This window comes from Lithobates pipiens, unplaced genomic scaffold, assembly GCF_037356315.1.
Source record: "Lithobates pipiens isolate NorthernLeopardFrog02 unplaced genomic scaffold, aLitPip1_a1.2 Scaffold_10, whole genome shotgun sequence".
NCBI classification, from domain to species: domain Eukaryota; kingdom Metazoa; phylum Chordata; class Amphibia; order Anura; family Ranidae; genus Lithobates; species Lithobates pipiens.
The window spans coordinates 56,813,113-56,830,822 of NW_027507686.1; the positions used below are offsets into that span (position 1 = coordinate 56,813,113).

General features: G+C 46.2%; 1 protein-coding gene across 3 annotated transcripts in view; it reads left to right on the forward strand.

The window, feature by feature from the left end:
* The window catches only part of LOC143930777 (phospholipase A2, minor isoenzyme-like), a 111,734-nt gene that overhangs the window by 39,818 nt on the left and 54,206 nt on the right, over window positions 1–17,710 (forward strand). For all 3 annotated transcript variants that reach the window (XR_013262827.1, XM_077455380.1, XM_077455358.1), the window contains exons 7-8: window positions 2,230–2,417; window positions 7,156–7,297. Coding sequence is in view for 2 of the 3 variants with exons in the window: in XM_077455380.1 (XP_077311506.1) it covers window positions 2,230–2,417; window positions 7,156–7,297 (330 nt within the window). In the remaining variant the exon portion in view is untranslated. The remainder of the gene's footprint in view (window positions 1–2,229; window positions 2,418–7,155; window positions 7,298–17,710) is intronic.

Below are 17,710 nucleotides of genomic sequence, written 5' to 3' on the forward strand. Positions count from 1 at the left end.
TACACTTTTACCCCCTTTCCTACTCCAATTTTCAGCTTTCAGCACGGTCGTAATTGCTCAGTCAATCAACACTGTACCCAAACAGATTTTTATTTTTTTTAAACAGCTAGAATTTTCTTTAGGTGGTAGGTATCACCACTGGGTTTATTATTTTCTGCTAAATAAACACGTTTCTGTTATAAAATTTTGTAAATAAATAAAAAGTAATTTTTCTTCTTCATTGATGTGCACTGATTAGGCTGCACTGATGGGCACTGATGAGGAGGCACTACTATGCAGCACTGATGGGGAATGATAGGTGGAACATATGGGCACTGAAAGGCAGCACTGACAGGTACTGATTGGCATCACTGCTGGGCACTGATGGACCTGCACCGAATCAGGTCACTGATGATCAATGCCCTGATTATCTGTGCAGATCTTCCCTGTGAGGAAATGCCACTGATCGTGGAGGAATACCAATAACTGGCATTTCCTTGTTTACATGTTATCAGCTGTGATTGGACACAGATGATCACATGGGTAAAGAGCCTTGTCACCGGCTATTTACCTGGATCAGTGAGGCGCTGTATACCAGGGACAGAGTGTACCACAGACCGCCTAACTGCGTGCCCCCCCTATGGGCACGCAAGCGTGGCAAGACATCATATGACGTCATCCCAGAACAAGAGTGCTCCCGCCAGCCTATGATTTGAAAATGTGGTGGGCGGGAAGAAGTTAAAGGAAAAGTACAGCCAAAGCTCGTTTGGCTGTACTTCTCCTGTGGATCACAGGAGTGCAGTTCATTCTGCACTCCTGTGACCTGTTTCCAGCAGCCCGCTGTTGGCTGATGTCACAGAACCGACCTCGGCTGGGGAATGATTGTGACCATATGGTCGGGATTAATCCAGACGCCTAGACTGGCACCCGGCTTAGCATCTCAGCGAGCTGCTGAGAGCCAGTGCCAGCCGTTCCCACCCTCTTTACTGCCCACTGCTCCAGTGTGTGTGTTGGGGGGGGGGGGGAGCTTAGAACAGACAGATAAACACACATTTATGGTGATTGCAGCAGCTGGATGCTGGGGGCACCTGATGTAAGAATGGATCCTGCTGGGGGCATCTGATGTATGGGGGGACTCTGCTGGGGGCACCTAATGTAAGGAGGGACTCTGCTGAGAATGCCTGATGTAAGGAGGGACTCTGCTGAGAATGCCTGATGTAAGGAGGGAACCCACTGGGGGCACTTGATGTAAGGACGGACTCTGCTAGGGGCACCTGGTGTAAGGACGGACTCCGCTGGGGGCACCTGATGTAAGGACGGACTCTGCTGTGGACACCTGATGTAATGACTTTCTCTGCTTGGGACACCTGATGTAAGGGTGGACTCCAATGGGGGCATCTGATGTAATGACAGACTCTGCTGGGGGCACCTGATGTAAGGATGGACTCTGCTGGGGGCATCTGATGTAAGGGCGGACTGTGCTGGGGGCACCTGTTGTAAGGAGGGACTCTGGTGAGAATGCCTGATGGAAGGAGGAACTCCCCTGATGGCAGGCAATGTGGGAGCTGACACACACAGGGCTCCCACTGATTCTGCATTATGATAAATTTAATGATTTTATTTTATATTACAATGTAATAGTATAAATAATGCGCTTCAATCATCCTGACACTATAACAACCATGGTGCTGGGATAATTGAAGCACAAACACCAGGTGTTTGGAGTATCTTTATCTGTTGATTGTTAAACTTTCTGGAATACACATATTTTTATTGTGGTGTAGAATCTGAGCCTGCTGTCCCTCCATCCCTCTTTCTTTCCTTCCTTCCCTACCTATCTCTTTCTCTATCTCTCTCTCTCTCTCTCCCTCTATCCCTCATTCATCCCAGACTCTAATCACACCCCTTTGGTCCACGCCCTCTTAAGCCACACCCAATGTCCCACGTAAACCATGCCCATTTTTCGTCAGGACATGTTTCTTTCTCCACCATGCCACGCCTACTAACGAATACCCCGCCCCCTAATTATAATATGACTCCACCTACCAGCAAAAAGGGATCCCTATACATTTTTTTTACTATGAAGATGGGACAAAAATTACTTTTGTAATACTTTAAGCCTGTATTTATACCTAAAGAACACAAAAATATTTGTTTATAAGTAAGTAAATCCTGTTGTATAAAAGAAAAAAATGATAGGGTGAATGACAGCTGTGTAATTGTGTAGTATAATGTGACTTCTCTTTACAGAGAAATGTCGAGAAGAAATAGATAAAATTCGAGGAGACAGAGACCATCTTGACTATGAGGACAGAGCAAGGATGCCGTACACACAGGCTGTTCTACAGGAAGTCCAGCGTTTTGCCTCAGTGGTGCCACTTGGAATCAGTCACTCACCCATCAAAGACGTGCAGCTGAATGGATACACTATTCCAAAGGTGAGCAAAGAATCTTCTGAAAAGCACGCTGCAGTTGGATTGCTTTTCAGAGGTGTTTGAAAGGTGGTGAGGAGGTGATATGTTTCCTTCTCACCGCCTGTTTTAACCCTAAAATATTGCACTACTGCATCGCAACTGCACTGCACGCAGTTTCAGGGTGGTTGTGTTTTGGCCCCGTTACTAGAATGGATTGTGTTTGGAGGCAGTACTGGGGGGGATTCATTTTATCGCATCATGTGTACACCCCTGTTCGCTGCTTTTGCAACTTAAGGTGGTGAGGGTTGAGGCTAAAAACATGGCTCAACAGCTTGTTTTTACTGTCCCGCAACCATAAGTGTAAACAAGGTCTTGCAGTTTCATTGCACAGTCATTGTACAATCTACATTAAACTTACCAAAAATGTGTGTTTAATTCAATTTAGCTCCAAACATGTGGGCTCTCACACTACACTGCTGAATTTAAGGACTCATTCACACTAGTCTGCACACTAAACCTGTGCAACTGTCCATTCCGGCTGCAAAACCATGCAACAGGGGGCAGTGTGATGCGATTTTGATTGCTTTATTTTATTTTTTTGACACTTCAGTTTTGTCCCCGCACAGCAGCTCCTTGATATGCATAGTCATCCAGAGAGGTGTGATATTATGTAAACATGTTGCATAATATCTCACAGCTCTGGAACACAGAAAACCGCTGCATTCTGGTGTGAACACGACACACAAAAAACAATTGTTTTCTGTGTGTCATTGCAAACCAATCAATAATTACTTATTGCGATTTTTTTTTATACCAAAAATATGTAGAAGAATACGTATTGGCCGAAACTGAGGAAAAACATTTTTTTTTTATATATTTTTGGGGGATATTTATTATAGCAAAATGTAAAAAATAATGCATTTTTTCCAAAATTTACGCTCTTTTTTTGTTTATAGCGCAAAAAATTAAAACTGCAGGAGTGATCAAATACCACCAAAAGAAAGCTCTATTTATCGGAAAAAAAGGACGTAAATTTTGTTTGGGAGCCACGTCTAGGGTTGCCACCCGCATGGGATTGACCCGGACAGTACGGGTCTGGCAACTTGTGCCCGGGTTTCTGTTCCCTGGAGCACCTCTGTGTCCAACTTTCTTCTCTCCCGCCCTGCGCCTGCCGCCCCCCTCCTTCCCGCATTATCTACTTTGAAGTCATTGGCAGCTACGACCAGTGTCCTAGCAACCAATGACGCTTGTCGATGCTCGGTCCACCTCCGCTTCGCCCCGTAATTTCGGCTCCCTCAGTCCCTCTCTGCATGCAGAGCAAAGCAGCGGCCGCCCTGACCCCCTCGCCCCCGTCAATGCAGCGCTCTTGCAGGAGCCCAGCAGAAGGAGCAGCCAGTGCACAGGGAGCAAGTGCAATCCACAGCTTACAGAACGGGACAGCAGGAGAGAGGTACGTACAGTCCATCACTGATCACTGTCCCCCTATCCATCCCACTGTCCCCCTATCCATCCCACTGTCCCCCTATCCATCCCACTGTCTCCCTGTCCATCCCACTGTCTCCCTGTCCACCCCACTGTCTCCCTGTCCATCCCACTGTCTCCCTGTCCATCCCACTGTCTCCCTGTCCATCCCACTGTCCCTCTGTCCATCCCACTGTCCCTCTGTCCATCCCAATGTCCCTCTGTCCATTCCACTGTCCCCCTATCCATCCCACTGTCCCTCTGTCCAACCCACTGTCCCCCTATCCATCCCACTGTCCCTCTGTCCAACCCACTGTCCCCCTATCCGTCCCACTGTCCCCCTATCCATCCCACTGTCCCCCTATCCATCCCACAGTCCCTCTGTCCATCCCACTGTCCCCTATCCATCCCACTGTCCCCCTGTCCATCCCACTGTCCCCCTATCCATTCCACTGTCCCCCTATCCATTCCACTGTCCCCCTGTCCATTCCACTGTCCCCCTGTCCATCCCACTGTCCCTCTGTCCATCCCACTGTCCCCCTATCCATCCCACTGTCCCTCAGTCCATTCCACTGCCCCCCTATCCATCCCACTGTCCCTCTGTCCATCCCACTGTCCCCCTGTCCATCCCACGGTCCCTCTGTCCAACCCACTGCCCCCCTATTCATCCCACTGTCCCCCTATCCATCCCACTGTCCCCCTGTCCATCCCACTGTCCCCCATCCATCTCACTGTCCCCCTATCCATCCCACTGTCCCCCATCCGTCCCTCTGTCCATCCCACTGTCCCTCTGTCCATCCCACGGTCCCACTGTCCAACCCACTGTCCCCCTATCCATCCCACTGTCCCCTTATCCATCCCACTGTCCCCCTGTCCAGCCCACTGTCCCCCTATCCATCCAACTGTCCCTCTATCCATCCCACTGTCCACCCCACTGTCCCCCTGTCCACCCCACTGTCCCCTATCTATCCCACTGTCCCCCTGTCCATCCCACTATACCCCTATCCATCCCACTGTCCATCCCACTGTCCCCCTGTTCATCCCACTGTCCCCCTGTCCATCCCACTGTCCCCCTGTCCATCCCACTGCCCCCTATCCATCCCACTTTCCCTCTGTCCATCCCACTGTCTCTCTATCCATCCCACTGTCCCTCTGTCCACCTGTCCACCCCACTGTCCCCCTGTCCACCCCACTGTCCCCCTGTCCATCCCACTGTCCCCTGTCCATCCAACTGTCCCTCTGTCCATCCCACTGTCCACTTGTCCACCCCACTGTCCCTCTGTCCACCCCACTGTCCATCCCACTGCCCCCAGTCCATCCCACTGTCCCCCTGTCCGTCCCACTGTACATCCCACTGTTCCCCTGTCCACCCCACTGCCCCCTGTCCACCCCACTGTCCCCCTGTCCACCCCACTGTCCCCCTGTCCTCCCCACTGTCCCCCTGTCCACTCCACTGTCCCCCTGTCCATCCCACTGTCCACCGGTCCACCCCACTGTCCCCCTGTCCATCCCACTGTCCCCCTGTCCATCCCACTGTCCACCCCACTGTCCCCCTGTCCACCCCACTGTCCCTCTGTCCACCCCACTGTCCATCCCACTGCCCCCTGTCCATCCCACTGTCCCCCTGTCCGTCCCACTGTAAATCTCACTGTCCCCCTGTCCACCCCACTGCCCCCTGTCCACCCCACTGCCCCCTGTGCACCCCACTGTCCCCCTATCCACCCCACTGTCCATCCCACTGTCCACCCCACTGTCCATCCCACTGTCCACCCCACTGTCCATCCCACTGAGTGCACTTTGGGGTGCCTTAGATATGATGGACTGATTAGTAGTAGTGTTGAGACAGAATGGGCCACTTTGGTGTGGTTTTGATAGTGTGGGTTATAGGTTAGATGGGCTACTTTGAATTGTCAGTGGAAGGGTGCAGTGGATCGTAAGGGTTGTTGTAGGTAGGGTGGGTTTAATTTAGGCCCCTTCCACGGTTAATGCAATGTGGCTACACCCTCTGTTCACCATGGCGTACACAGCACACTATGTTACTACTCTTTAAGCCACCTAAAGGTATCCAAGGTCTTTTACAATCCTATTGTCTATATAGTGATAACTAGAAAGAAAATGCAGCGCGCCAGAAAAGTGTTCAGGTTTGGCTTGAAGAAAAGGTGGCAACCCTAGCCACGTCGCACGACCGCACAATTGTCAGTTAAAGCGGCGCAGTGCCAATTAGCAAAAAGTGCTCTGGTCAGAAAGGGGGTAAATTCTTCCAGAGCTGAAGTGGTTAAAGGAGTTGTAAACCCTCATGGTTTTTCACCTTAACCCCCCTAGCGGTAATCCCGAGTCAGCACCTAAAACCAGACTGAATCATACCGCCAGGGAGGTTAATGCATACAAAAACCTCCGGTGCTGCAGCTTCCCCCCAGAGCCCCCCTCCCCCTTTTTTTACCTGAGCCCGATTATTGCAGTGACGGGGACAAGCACAGCAGCTCCAGCTACGGTCTCCATCCTCATCGGACAGATTGCTAGCAGCAGGAGCCATTGGCTCCCGCTGTGGTCAATCAAATCCAGTGACGCAGGGCTGAGTCCTGCTGTCTGTGCCAATGGACGTAGCAGCTGCACGAGTTCCCCCAATGGAAAGCGGATTTCTGTGGGTGCACTCGAAGAGGAGGAGCCAGGAGCGCTGCGGGGGACCCCAGAAAAATAGGATTGGGGGCACTCTGTGCAAAAACCTTGCACAGAGCAGGTAAGTATATCATCTTTGTTATTTAAAAATATTTAAAAAAAAACTGTACAAATCACTTTAAAGGTACAGTCTATACTTAGTGCATCACAGCCCTTGCACAAGCATGTGCCTTCCATCTCTGTGACTCATCAAGCAATGACAGAACGAGAAGGACGATGTTAAAACACGTCAGTAATGGAAGTTCTAGTAATTCTATCTTTGCAGATTCAGGGTTTTACAGCTAGCAGAAGCCTGCAGTAATATATAAACACAATGAAATACTACGCAAATCTCTGAAAAAATGTTCTATGAAATACTTATACTATCCCACGATGTTGTATGCCAGATACACCCAAAACAGTTGTAGTTTTTGGTGGGTTGAGTAATTTGTGGCCTTGTTATAGCTCTGAATGAGTTGTGCCTGCTCCCACAAGTTACCGTCTCATAGCTGCTTCATCTGGGGATTAAAGATGCCATTGGGCATGTGTGATGCCATAATCTGCTTGGTAATGACAGACAGTTTTGGTAGAACTGTGAATCATATTTAACAAAGATGTTAAATTTATTCATTTTTTTTATCTCCAGGGAACCGTCATCATCACAGATCTGTCCTCAGTGCACTATGATAAGAGTAACTGGAAGTATCCCTATGAGTTTAATCCTGAGAACTTTCTGAACAAGGATGGAGAACTGATGAAAGCAGAATCCTTCCTACCTTTCTCTGCAGGTAAAATTGGTCACCGAGGAATGGATATGGTAACAGTGGGGGCCATTTACTAAAACTGGTGCACATGGAATCTGGGGCAGCTGTGCATAGTAGCCAATCAGCTTTTAGGTTTTATTGTCAAAGCTTAATTGAAGAAGCTGAAGTTAGAAGCTGATTGGTTACTAGTCACAGCAGCATCAGATTCCGCGTGTACCAGTTTTAGTAAATCTCCCCCAATGGGTCAACAGACATCTTGTTTGCCGCTTATAGAGCACAAAATATTGACATGCACTGTGCACATCACTGAATCATCACATGTTCATCTGGGTGGGGTTGGTTGACTGTACAGTACTACTCACTATGTACAGGTGATACTCGAAAAATATTGTGCAAAAGTTCATTTATTTCACTAGTTCAACTTAAAGTGGAGGGCCACCCTGAAAAAAGAAAATACATTAAAAATTAGAAACAAATCATAAAAAAAAAATGAAAAAAAAAATTTTTTTTTACTTACCAGAAATGCCTGTTGCTAGGCACATCATCCTAATCTGCCTCTTCCTCCTCCGCAGAGATCTTCTTTCTTCTCTCCTCCGTGCTGCGTCTTCTGGGTAATGGGTCGCGCTGTGTTCTGGGAACTGTGTGTCCCAGAACACAGCACGTCCCATTTACAAAGCGCTGCGCAACTCGCGCATGCGCAGTAGGAAACGGGCAGTGAAGCCACAAGGCTCCACTGCCTGTTTCCCTTACCCAAAATGGCGGCGCCGGGACCCGAGACCAAGGGACGGGTCAGCCTCGGGCGGCCGACATAGCGGGTGCCCTGGACAGGTAAGTCTACTTATTAAAAGTCAGCAGCTACAGTGTTTGCAGCTGCTGACTTTTAATTTTTTTTTTTCAAAACCGGCCCTCCTCTTTAAAAGGTGAAACTAATATATGAGATGGACTCATTTAATGTAAAGAGAAATAGTCCAAGCCGTGATTTGTCATCATTGTGATGATTATGGCTTACAGCTCATGAAAACTCCAAATCCACAATCTCAGAAAATTAGAATATTACATGCAATCAATAAATCAAGGATTGTAGAACAATATCGGACCTCTGAAAAGTATTAGCATGCATATGTACTCAGTATTTGGTTTGGGCCCCTTTTGCAGGAATTACTGCCTTAACCTCCCTGTTGGTATGATTATTTCGGATTTTAGGTGCTAAAAGCGGTACAATTATTTTGCATGAAAATTTGGTGTTTTATATTGTAGTCCTGTAATTGTTAGTAATAACTCACTTAAATCTATCCAAACCAGAGTCTAGCAGACATCCCAGGTATAATAAAGTTTGAAAAATGAAATCATAAATTGTAATATAATAAATAACTATAAATAATTATACCAAATAATAATATAACAATAATAAAAAGTATTCAATAATGTAATCAAATCAAAAACACAGAAATTTGCTCAGTTGCAGAATTGTCACTGTCATTACTTTTCAATATTTGATGATGGATCTCCCCACAAATCACTATCGCTCAATTCTGCGAGTGATTCCAATTTATTATCGCTGTTTTCTAGCTGGTCTAAAATCATTTTTGATGTAAAGGGACAGTTTTGGTTGCTATGGACAATCTCCAGTTTCCAGGCATAAAGAACAGTTTTTATTATATAAAACTGCATGCAGGACACTGGGCAGAACACTAGGGACAAAGGGGATGTGAAATGATTACATACAGCAATGTAAGCTGTAAGATATGGCAGGTGCTCCAAATTCTCCTGGTAGATGGCTGCGTTGAGCCTGAACTTAATGAAGCACAGTGGACCAACACCAGCAGATGACATGAAAAAATTAAATACTGCGCTGTCTGTTAAACCATTCTACTGTGTACAGGGCCGTCTTTAATATTGATTGGACAATGGGCAAACATTTTCTTAGGCCCCCCCCCCCCCCCATGCAATTTCCCTCTTCACCTTCTCTGAGACATACAATAAATAGCAGCTAGACTTAAAATCAGTTTACTGTATCAGATCAGGCAGCAATTGTGATTGGTTGCCAGAGGTTACAGCATTCCTTAAGGCTCACTGATTAGTTGCTAGAGGTTACAGTACATTTCTGCTTGTTGATTGGCTGCTAGAGATGTTGAACAGTAATACTGCTCACTGGTTGCTATAGGTTACAGCACATCTTCTCCTCACTGCAGGGGGGCATGATATACCTATGAATGCTGCCTTTATTTACATATCAATGCAGGTGGCCTCAGCTATTTACATATGCATGTCACTGCTATTTACATATGGATGCCAGTATTTACATGTAAACACAGGTCTGCAGGTGAGTCATCTGTACACAACAATAGGGCAGAGCTGGGCAGCATTAGTAGCTGCACAGGACTAAAACGTCAAGGGACAAGGGAATGTAAACTGGGATAGTTGGCAAGTATGAGGCAGCTGCTTTGGGCCCCACAACAATGACAGGGCCCAGGGCAGCTGTCCCTTTTGCCCTGCCTTAAAGACGGCCCTGACTGTGTATATGATGAATTTGTGAATACTGCTGCAACTTAAAATGTGAGACACACACAATAATAGAAATGTACAAAGAAATAAGCTGCGCCAAAAAAATATTAATTGCAGTGAAATGGATTATGATACCATATGTTCATCTCCCAAACCACTTACTGTGCACTAATGCTATAAATATTGAATGTAGAACAAAAGCAAATATATGAAAAACATACAACAATAAATGTAATTGTTTAAAAGTTATAAAACCTAATTCCAAAAAGTCCAAAAAAAATCTAAAAAGTTCTGAATGATAAGATAATTCCAGACAAAAAGTTCAAACTAAAAATTCTCCTTTCATTGGACAATGGTGACTTCAAGCAGAAAAAACACTGAAGAAATAGTGAGTTGATTGGGATAGGAAAGATTCCTCTACCTGGGATATAACTGCTGCGATGATCTCTTTTTAACCACTTGCCACCCGCCCTATTACAAATTGACGGTGGCAAAGTGGTTTCATAATCCTGATCGGACGTCATATGACGTGATCAGGATTATGAGCCGCTGCGTGCCCCCGGGGGCGCGCATCGCGGCGATTGTTGTTGCGGGGTGTCAGTCTGACACCCTGCAACTATGATCTCGGTAAAGAGTCTCTGATGGAGACTCTTTACCACATGATCAGCCGTGTCCAATCACGGCTGATCACAGTGTAAATAGGAAGAGCCGGTGATCGGCTTTTCCTCACTTGCGTCTGTCAGACGCGAGTAGAGGAGAGCCGATCGGCTGCTCCTCTGACAGGGGGGGCCTGTGCTGATCGATTATCAGCACAGCCCCCCGAGGATGCCCACACTGGACCACCAGGGACGCCACCAGACCACCAGGGATGCCCAGGATAAGGTATGCCACCCTAGACCACCAGGGATTCCAGTCAGTGCCACAATGCATGCCAATCAGTGCCCATAATGGATGCATTATTGCTTGGCACTGATTGGCATCCATTAGTACAGTATATTATAATACAATGCTGCCTATCAGTTCCCATCCGTGCCGCCTATCAGTGCCCATCCATGCCACCTATCAGTGCCCATCCATGCCCACCTGTGCCGACTACCCATGCCCACCTGTGCCGACTACCCATGCCCACCTGTGCCGCCTATCCATGCCCATCCATGCCGCCTATCCATGCCCATCCATGCCAGCTATCAGTGCCAATTTTTGCCACCTATCAGTGCCCATCCGTGTCGCCCATCAGTGCCACCCATCAGTGCCGCCTATCAGTGCCCATCAGTGCCACATATCAGTGTCCATCAATGCCACCTCATCAGTGCCACTTCATTGGTGCCACCTCATCGGTGCCCATCAGTGCCGCCTTATCATTGCCCATCAGTGTATCCCCATCAGTGCCCATTAGTGAAGGAGAAAATTTACTTATTTACAAAGTTTTGAAACTGAAACAAAAAAAAAACATTTTTTTTTCAAAATTTTCTGTATTTTTTTTATTTGTTTAGCAAAAAATAAAAACCGCAGAGGTGATCAAATACCACCAAAAGAAACTCTATTTGTGGGAAAAAAATGATAAAAATTTCATTTGGGTACAGTGTAGCATGACCGCGCAATTGTCATCCAAATTGCGACAGCGCTGAAAGCTCAAAATTGGTCTGGGCAGGAAGGTGTTTAAGTGCCCCGATATTGAAGTGGTTAAGGAGATCCAAAATCGACTGTGGCTTACTCGCCAGCCTGGGTCTCTATGCTCGCCAGCACAATGTCCCCACTTCTCAGCCAGAAGTTCTTGAAATTGCCCATGGTCAGTTTATCCCCATATTAAACATAAAAAGAGGAGGCTTCCATAGCGTAATTCAATTTACATTTACCGTATATACTCGAGTATAGGCCGACCCGAATATAAGCCGAGGTCCCCAATTTACCCCCAAAAAACTGGAAAAAATTATTGACTCGTGTATAAGCCGAGGGTGAGACATGCCTGTCCATCCCTGTGTGTCCGTCCATCCCTGTGGGTCCATCCATCCCTGTGTGTGTCCATGCATCCGTGTGTGTGTGTGTCCATGCATCCGTGTGTGTGTGTGTGTGTGTGTGTCCATGCATCCGTGTGTGTGTGTGTGTGTGTGTGTCCATGCATCCGTGTGTGTGTGTGTCCATCCATCCCTGTGTGTGTGTGTGTGTGTGTGTGTGTGTGTGCATGCATCCGTGTGTGTGTGTGTGTGTGTGTGTGTGTGTGTGTGTGTCCGTGCAGCCTACCTGTGTCCAGCCTGCCTGTGTCCGTCCAGCCTGTGTCCGTCCAGCCTGTGTCCGTCCAGCCTGTGTCCGTCCAGCCTGCGTCCGTCCAGCCTGCGTCCGGTCCGGCCCGTCCCGGCCCGTCCCGTCCCGGCCCGTCCCGTCCCGTCCCGAGCCGAGCCTCCGTCCTTCAGCTCTTCGTCGGCGGCCATTCTAGGATTCAAAAGCCGCGCCTCCGTCGGTGATAGGCGGAACACTCAATTTCCCACTGACTGCTGGGAAATTGAGTGTTCCGCCTATCGGATGTCCGTGATAGGCGGAACACTCAATTTCCCAGCAGTCAGTGGTCCGCCTATCATGGACGTCCGCTCATCCTCATACTACGGACGAGGATGAGAGGATGTCCGTGATAGGCGGAACACAGACTGCTGGGAAATTCAGTGTTCCGCCTATCACCGACGGAGGCGCGGCCTTTGAATCCTAGAATGGCCGCTGTCTGTCTGCTCGACACGCTGATCGGGCAGACAGACAGCGATGACTCGAGTATAAGCCGAGGGGGGCACTTTCAGCCTCAAAAAAGAGGCTGAAAATCTCGGCTTATACTCGAGTATATACGGTAATAGTATAAAAAGCAGAATTCACACTTACATTTTGTAGCAATAATAAAGGCGTTCAGTTTAAAATCCAATTGAGTACAACCCGTTCCTTCCGGAACCTTGCATTTGTTTGCGGTGACGTCAGCACGCCGCTCCTCCCTACGCCGTTTCGTCACAGATGACATCGTCCAGATGACATGGCTCCCCAAATCAACACAGACTGTAGAAACTTCACACTGGACTTCAAGCATCTTGCAGTGTGTGTCTCTCCATTCTTCCTCCATACTCTGGGTCCTTGGTTTCCAAATGAGATGCAAAATTTGCTCTCATCAGAAAAGAGGACTTTGGACCACTGAGCAACAGACCAGGTCTGTTTTTCTTTAGTCCAGGTAAGACGCTTCTGACGTTGTTTGTTGTTCAGGAGTGGCTTGACAAGAGGAATACGACATTTGAAGCCTACGTCCAGGATCTGTCTGTGTGTGGTGGCTCTTGATGCACTGACTCCAGCCTCAGTCCTCTCCTTGTGAAAGTCCCCAACACTTTTGAATGGCTTTTTCCTGACAATCCTCTCCAGGCTGCGGTCATCCCTGCTGCTTGTGCACTTTTTTCTTCCCCGCTTTTCCCTTCCCCATAACTTTCTATTAATGTGATTTGATACAGCACTTTGGCAACATCCAACTTCTTTTGCAAATATCTTTTGAGGCTTTCCCTCCTTATGGATGTACAGCCTCTCCCCACCAGAAAATGGCCGCCGTGTCCCAGCTTGCAGTAGTGTCACGTTGCCGACTCCTCTCTGGGAGTTATACTATTCATTAGAGACACTTAGCAGAATTTTTATAATATTTTCATAATAAATACTTGTGTGTATCAGCCTTTATGATTAATATTGCAATTTATTTCTGCAGTTTGTAGAATAGGATTATATATGGTTTACAAAATGTTTTGATTTTTGATTGTTTTTTATCTACTGACCATTTATGCAAACATAGGTCCAAGCTGCAAATTTTCCCATCAAAAGTTAAATGTTTGTTTGTGCACACTTCATTATTATACATGCAATTTGATGAAAAACAAAAATTGAGTTGGAATGAATAACAATTTCACCAAATATTAACATATTTCCTGTACATCTAAAGATAAAATTATAATTGCTTCATCCAAGTGTTAATTAGCACTGTCTACATTGCATATACATTGCTAAACCTCAGAGTGATGCTATGCCAATTAGGGATAATAGTCCAGTTCCAGGGAATGAATAGAATCAATCCATAAACAGCTAATTCTGTCAAGAAAGTCCCTGGACAAAAGTTAGAATTGCTAATAAATTTACATTAATCTGAATACTCTGTAATCCACTGGAGCCATATTTCACAGAGCTCCTCGTATGTCGGGTGGGTGTGTAGACTTGCTTTCTGAAGCTTGTGCAACTTCCTCTCCCTCTATGTGTTGGCCATAGAGTGTATAACATTGGCACCAACAATAGGTGTCTTAAAGCCACCAATTACATCAAAACCTGCCTTGAAAGTTTAACTTAGGTTCAACTCAAACCGTGGGCTCATCCCTAATCTAAAGTATGTGAGAAGTGTCAGGATAGGCCTGGTCTTTTAACCACTTCAGCCTCGGATGATTGTATCCCCTTCCTGACCAGAGCACTTTTTGCGATTCGGCACGGCGTTGTTTAGATGACAATTACGCGGTCGTGCGACGTGTCTTCCAATCAAAATCAATGGCCTTTATTCCCCACAAATAGAGCTTTCTTTTGGTGGTATTTGATCACCCCTGCATTTTTTTTTTTTTTTGTGCTATAAAAACAAAAAAAGAGCGACAATTAAAAAAAAAAACACATCATTTTTTATATTTTGCTATAATAAATATACCCCAAAAATATATATATATAAAAAAACAATCAGTGCTATACAAATGCACTGATTCCTGTGTAAATGACACTGGCAGTGAAGGGGTTAACCACTAGGGGGCTGTGCAGGGGTTAAGTATGTCCTGGGGAGTGTTTCTAACTGTGAGGGGGCGTGGCTATGTGTGGCACGTCACTGATGTCTGCTCCTGATTACAGGGAGCAGACATCAGTGACACTGTCACTAGGCAGAACGGGAAATGTTTGTTTACATTAGCATCTCCCCATTCTTCCTCTCCGTGAAACGATCGCGGGTATCCCCACGGCGATCGAGTCTGTGGGACCCGCGACCCGACTCACGGAGCTTGCCGCCGTTGCGCGTGCCCGCAGGCCGCCTGTTAAAGGGCAACATACAGGTACGTTAGTTTGCCTGTACGAGCCCTTCTGCCAACGTATATCGGCATGAGGCGGTCAGCAAGCTGTTAAATATTAGCTAATCATATTTATTTATTTTTTTATAAATAAACTGTTATTTTCTAGCCACACATCTGGGCTGTAATACCCTAACCTCTCCTTACAATTTTTTTTTTTTTTCTGTTTTAAGCGCATTGTTCATCCTTAGCAAATAATTAGTAAATGCAGCAACATTGCTAAAATAAAAATTGCATTTACTAAATGTTCACATTTTGGCCTGCAGAGTATTACAACCACATGAGTGTGTCATGGGTGGGATGCACAGTCCCCTGCATTGTGAGCCCCAAGTTCATACAGAGGTACTGCCCTTCTGTCGTGGGCCTGACCTGAGGGTAGTATTGGCTGGACTACAATTACAGCGAAACATATCACTGTACTACTGCTGGCCTGCTGAGTCCCTCTCCTGCAGTGGAAGATGGGACTTGTAGTATTTCAATTCAGCGATGCCTGTGAATGGATGATTCAATTTTGATGGCACAGCCACGCACAGTTACGCTGAACAAAAAGAGAATAAAGAAATGAGCACTTTACTATACAGTGGTGTGAAAAAGTGTTTGCCCCCTTCCTCATTTCCTGTTCCTTTGCATGTTTGTCACACTTAAGTGTTTCGGAACATCAAACCAATTTAAACAATAGTCAAGGACAACACAAGTAAACACAAAATGCAATTTGTAAATGAAGGTGTTTATTATTAAAGGTGAAAAAAAATCCAAACCATCATGGCCCTGTGTGAAAAAGTGATTGCCCCCCTTGTTAAAACGTACTATAACTGTGGTTGTCCACACCTGAGTTCAATTTCTCTAGCCACACCCAGGCCTGATTATTGCCACACCTGTTCACAATCAAGGCATCACTTAAATAGGAGCTGCTTGACACAGTAAGGTCCACCAGAAGATCCTTAAAAGCTACACATCATGCCGAGACCCAAAGAAATTCAGGAACAATTGAGAAAGAAAGTAATTGAGATCTATCAGTCTGGAAAGGGTTATAAAGCCATTTCCAAAGCTTTGGGAATCCAGCGAACCACAGTGAGAGCCATTATCCACAAATGGCGAAGACATGGAACAGTGGTGAACCTTCCCAGGAGTGGCCGGCCGCCCAAAATTACCCCAAGAGCGCAGCGACGACTCATCCAAGAGGTCACAAAAGACCCCACAACAACGTCCAAGGAACTGCAGGCCTCACTTGCCTCAGTTAAGGTCAGCGTTCATGCCTCCACCATCAGGAAAAGACTGGGCAAAAATGGCCTGCATGGCAGAGTTCCAAGGAGAAAACCACTGCTGAGCAAAAAGAACATCAAAGCTCGTCTCAATTTCTCCACAACACATCTTGATGATCCCCAAGACTTTTGGGACAACATTCTGTGGAGCGATGAGACAAAAGTGGAACTCTTTGGAAGGTGTGTGTCCAAGTATATCTGGCGTAGAAGGAACACTGCATTTCATAAAAAGAACATTATACCAACAGTAAAATATGGTGGTGGTAGTGTGATGGTCTGGGGCTGTTTTGCTGCTTCAGGACCTGGAAGACTTGCCGTGATAAAAGGAACTATGAATTCTGCTGTCTACCAAGAGATCCTGAAGGAGAATGTCCGACCATCTGTTCGTGTACTCAAGCTGAAACGAACTTGGGTTCTGCAGCAGGACAATGATCCTAAACACACCAGCAAGTCCACCACCGAATGGCTGAAGAAAAACAAAATGAAGACTTTGGAGTGGCCTAGCCAAAGTCCTGACCTGAATCCTATTGAGATGTTGTGGTATGACCTTAAAAAGGCCGTTCATGCTCGAAAACCCTCTAATGTAACTGAATTAGGACAATTCTGCAAAGATGAGTGGGCCAAAATTCCTCCAGGACGCTGTAAAAGCCTCATTGCACGTTATCGCAAACGCTTGGTTGCAGTTGTTGCTGCTAAGGGTGGCCCAACCAGTTATTAGGTTTAGGGGGCAATCACTTTTTCACACAGGGCCATGATGGTTTGGATTTTTTTTCACCTTTAATAATAAACACCTTAATTTACAAATTGCATTTTGTGTTTACTTGTGTTGTCCTTGACTATTGTTTAAATTGGTTTGATGTTCCGAAACACTTAAGTGTGACAAACATGCAAAGGAACAGGAAATGAGGAAGGGGGCAAACACTTTTTCACACCACTGTATTTGTAGGGACCAATGACAGTTTGTATTTGGAATGGAGTACGCTACCATGCTTTATGTTATACCCTAAGTATGGGGTTAATATGGTCTAGAAAAGTAGACTATGCCTTTAACCACTTGCTTACTGGGCACTTAAACCCCCTCCTATCCAGACCAATTTTCAGCTTTCAGCGCTGATGCACTTTGCATGACAATTGCACGGTCATACAACACTGTACCCAAATATTTTTTTTTTTATTTTTCCCCCACAAATAGAGCTTTCTTTTGGTGGTATTTGATCACCTCTGCGTTTTTTATTGTTTGTTAAAATTGTTTTAAAATACAGCATTTTTAATTTTAATTTTTTTTTTATATATTTTGTTATAAAATTTTAAAACAGGTAAATTTTTCTCCTTCATTGATGTACACTGATGAGGCGGCACTGATGGGCACCGATAGGTGGTAGCGATGGGCACTGATGGGTGGCAGTGATGGGCACTTATGGGTGGCAGTAATGGGCACTGATCGGTTACACTGATAGGTAGCACTGCAAGGTGGCACTGATTTGCACCACTGGTGGGCATTGATAGGTGACACTTGTGGGCATTGGTATGTGGCACATGTGGGCATTGATAGGTGGAACTGATGGGCACTGCGG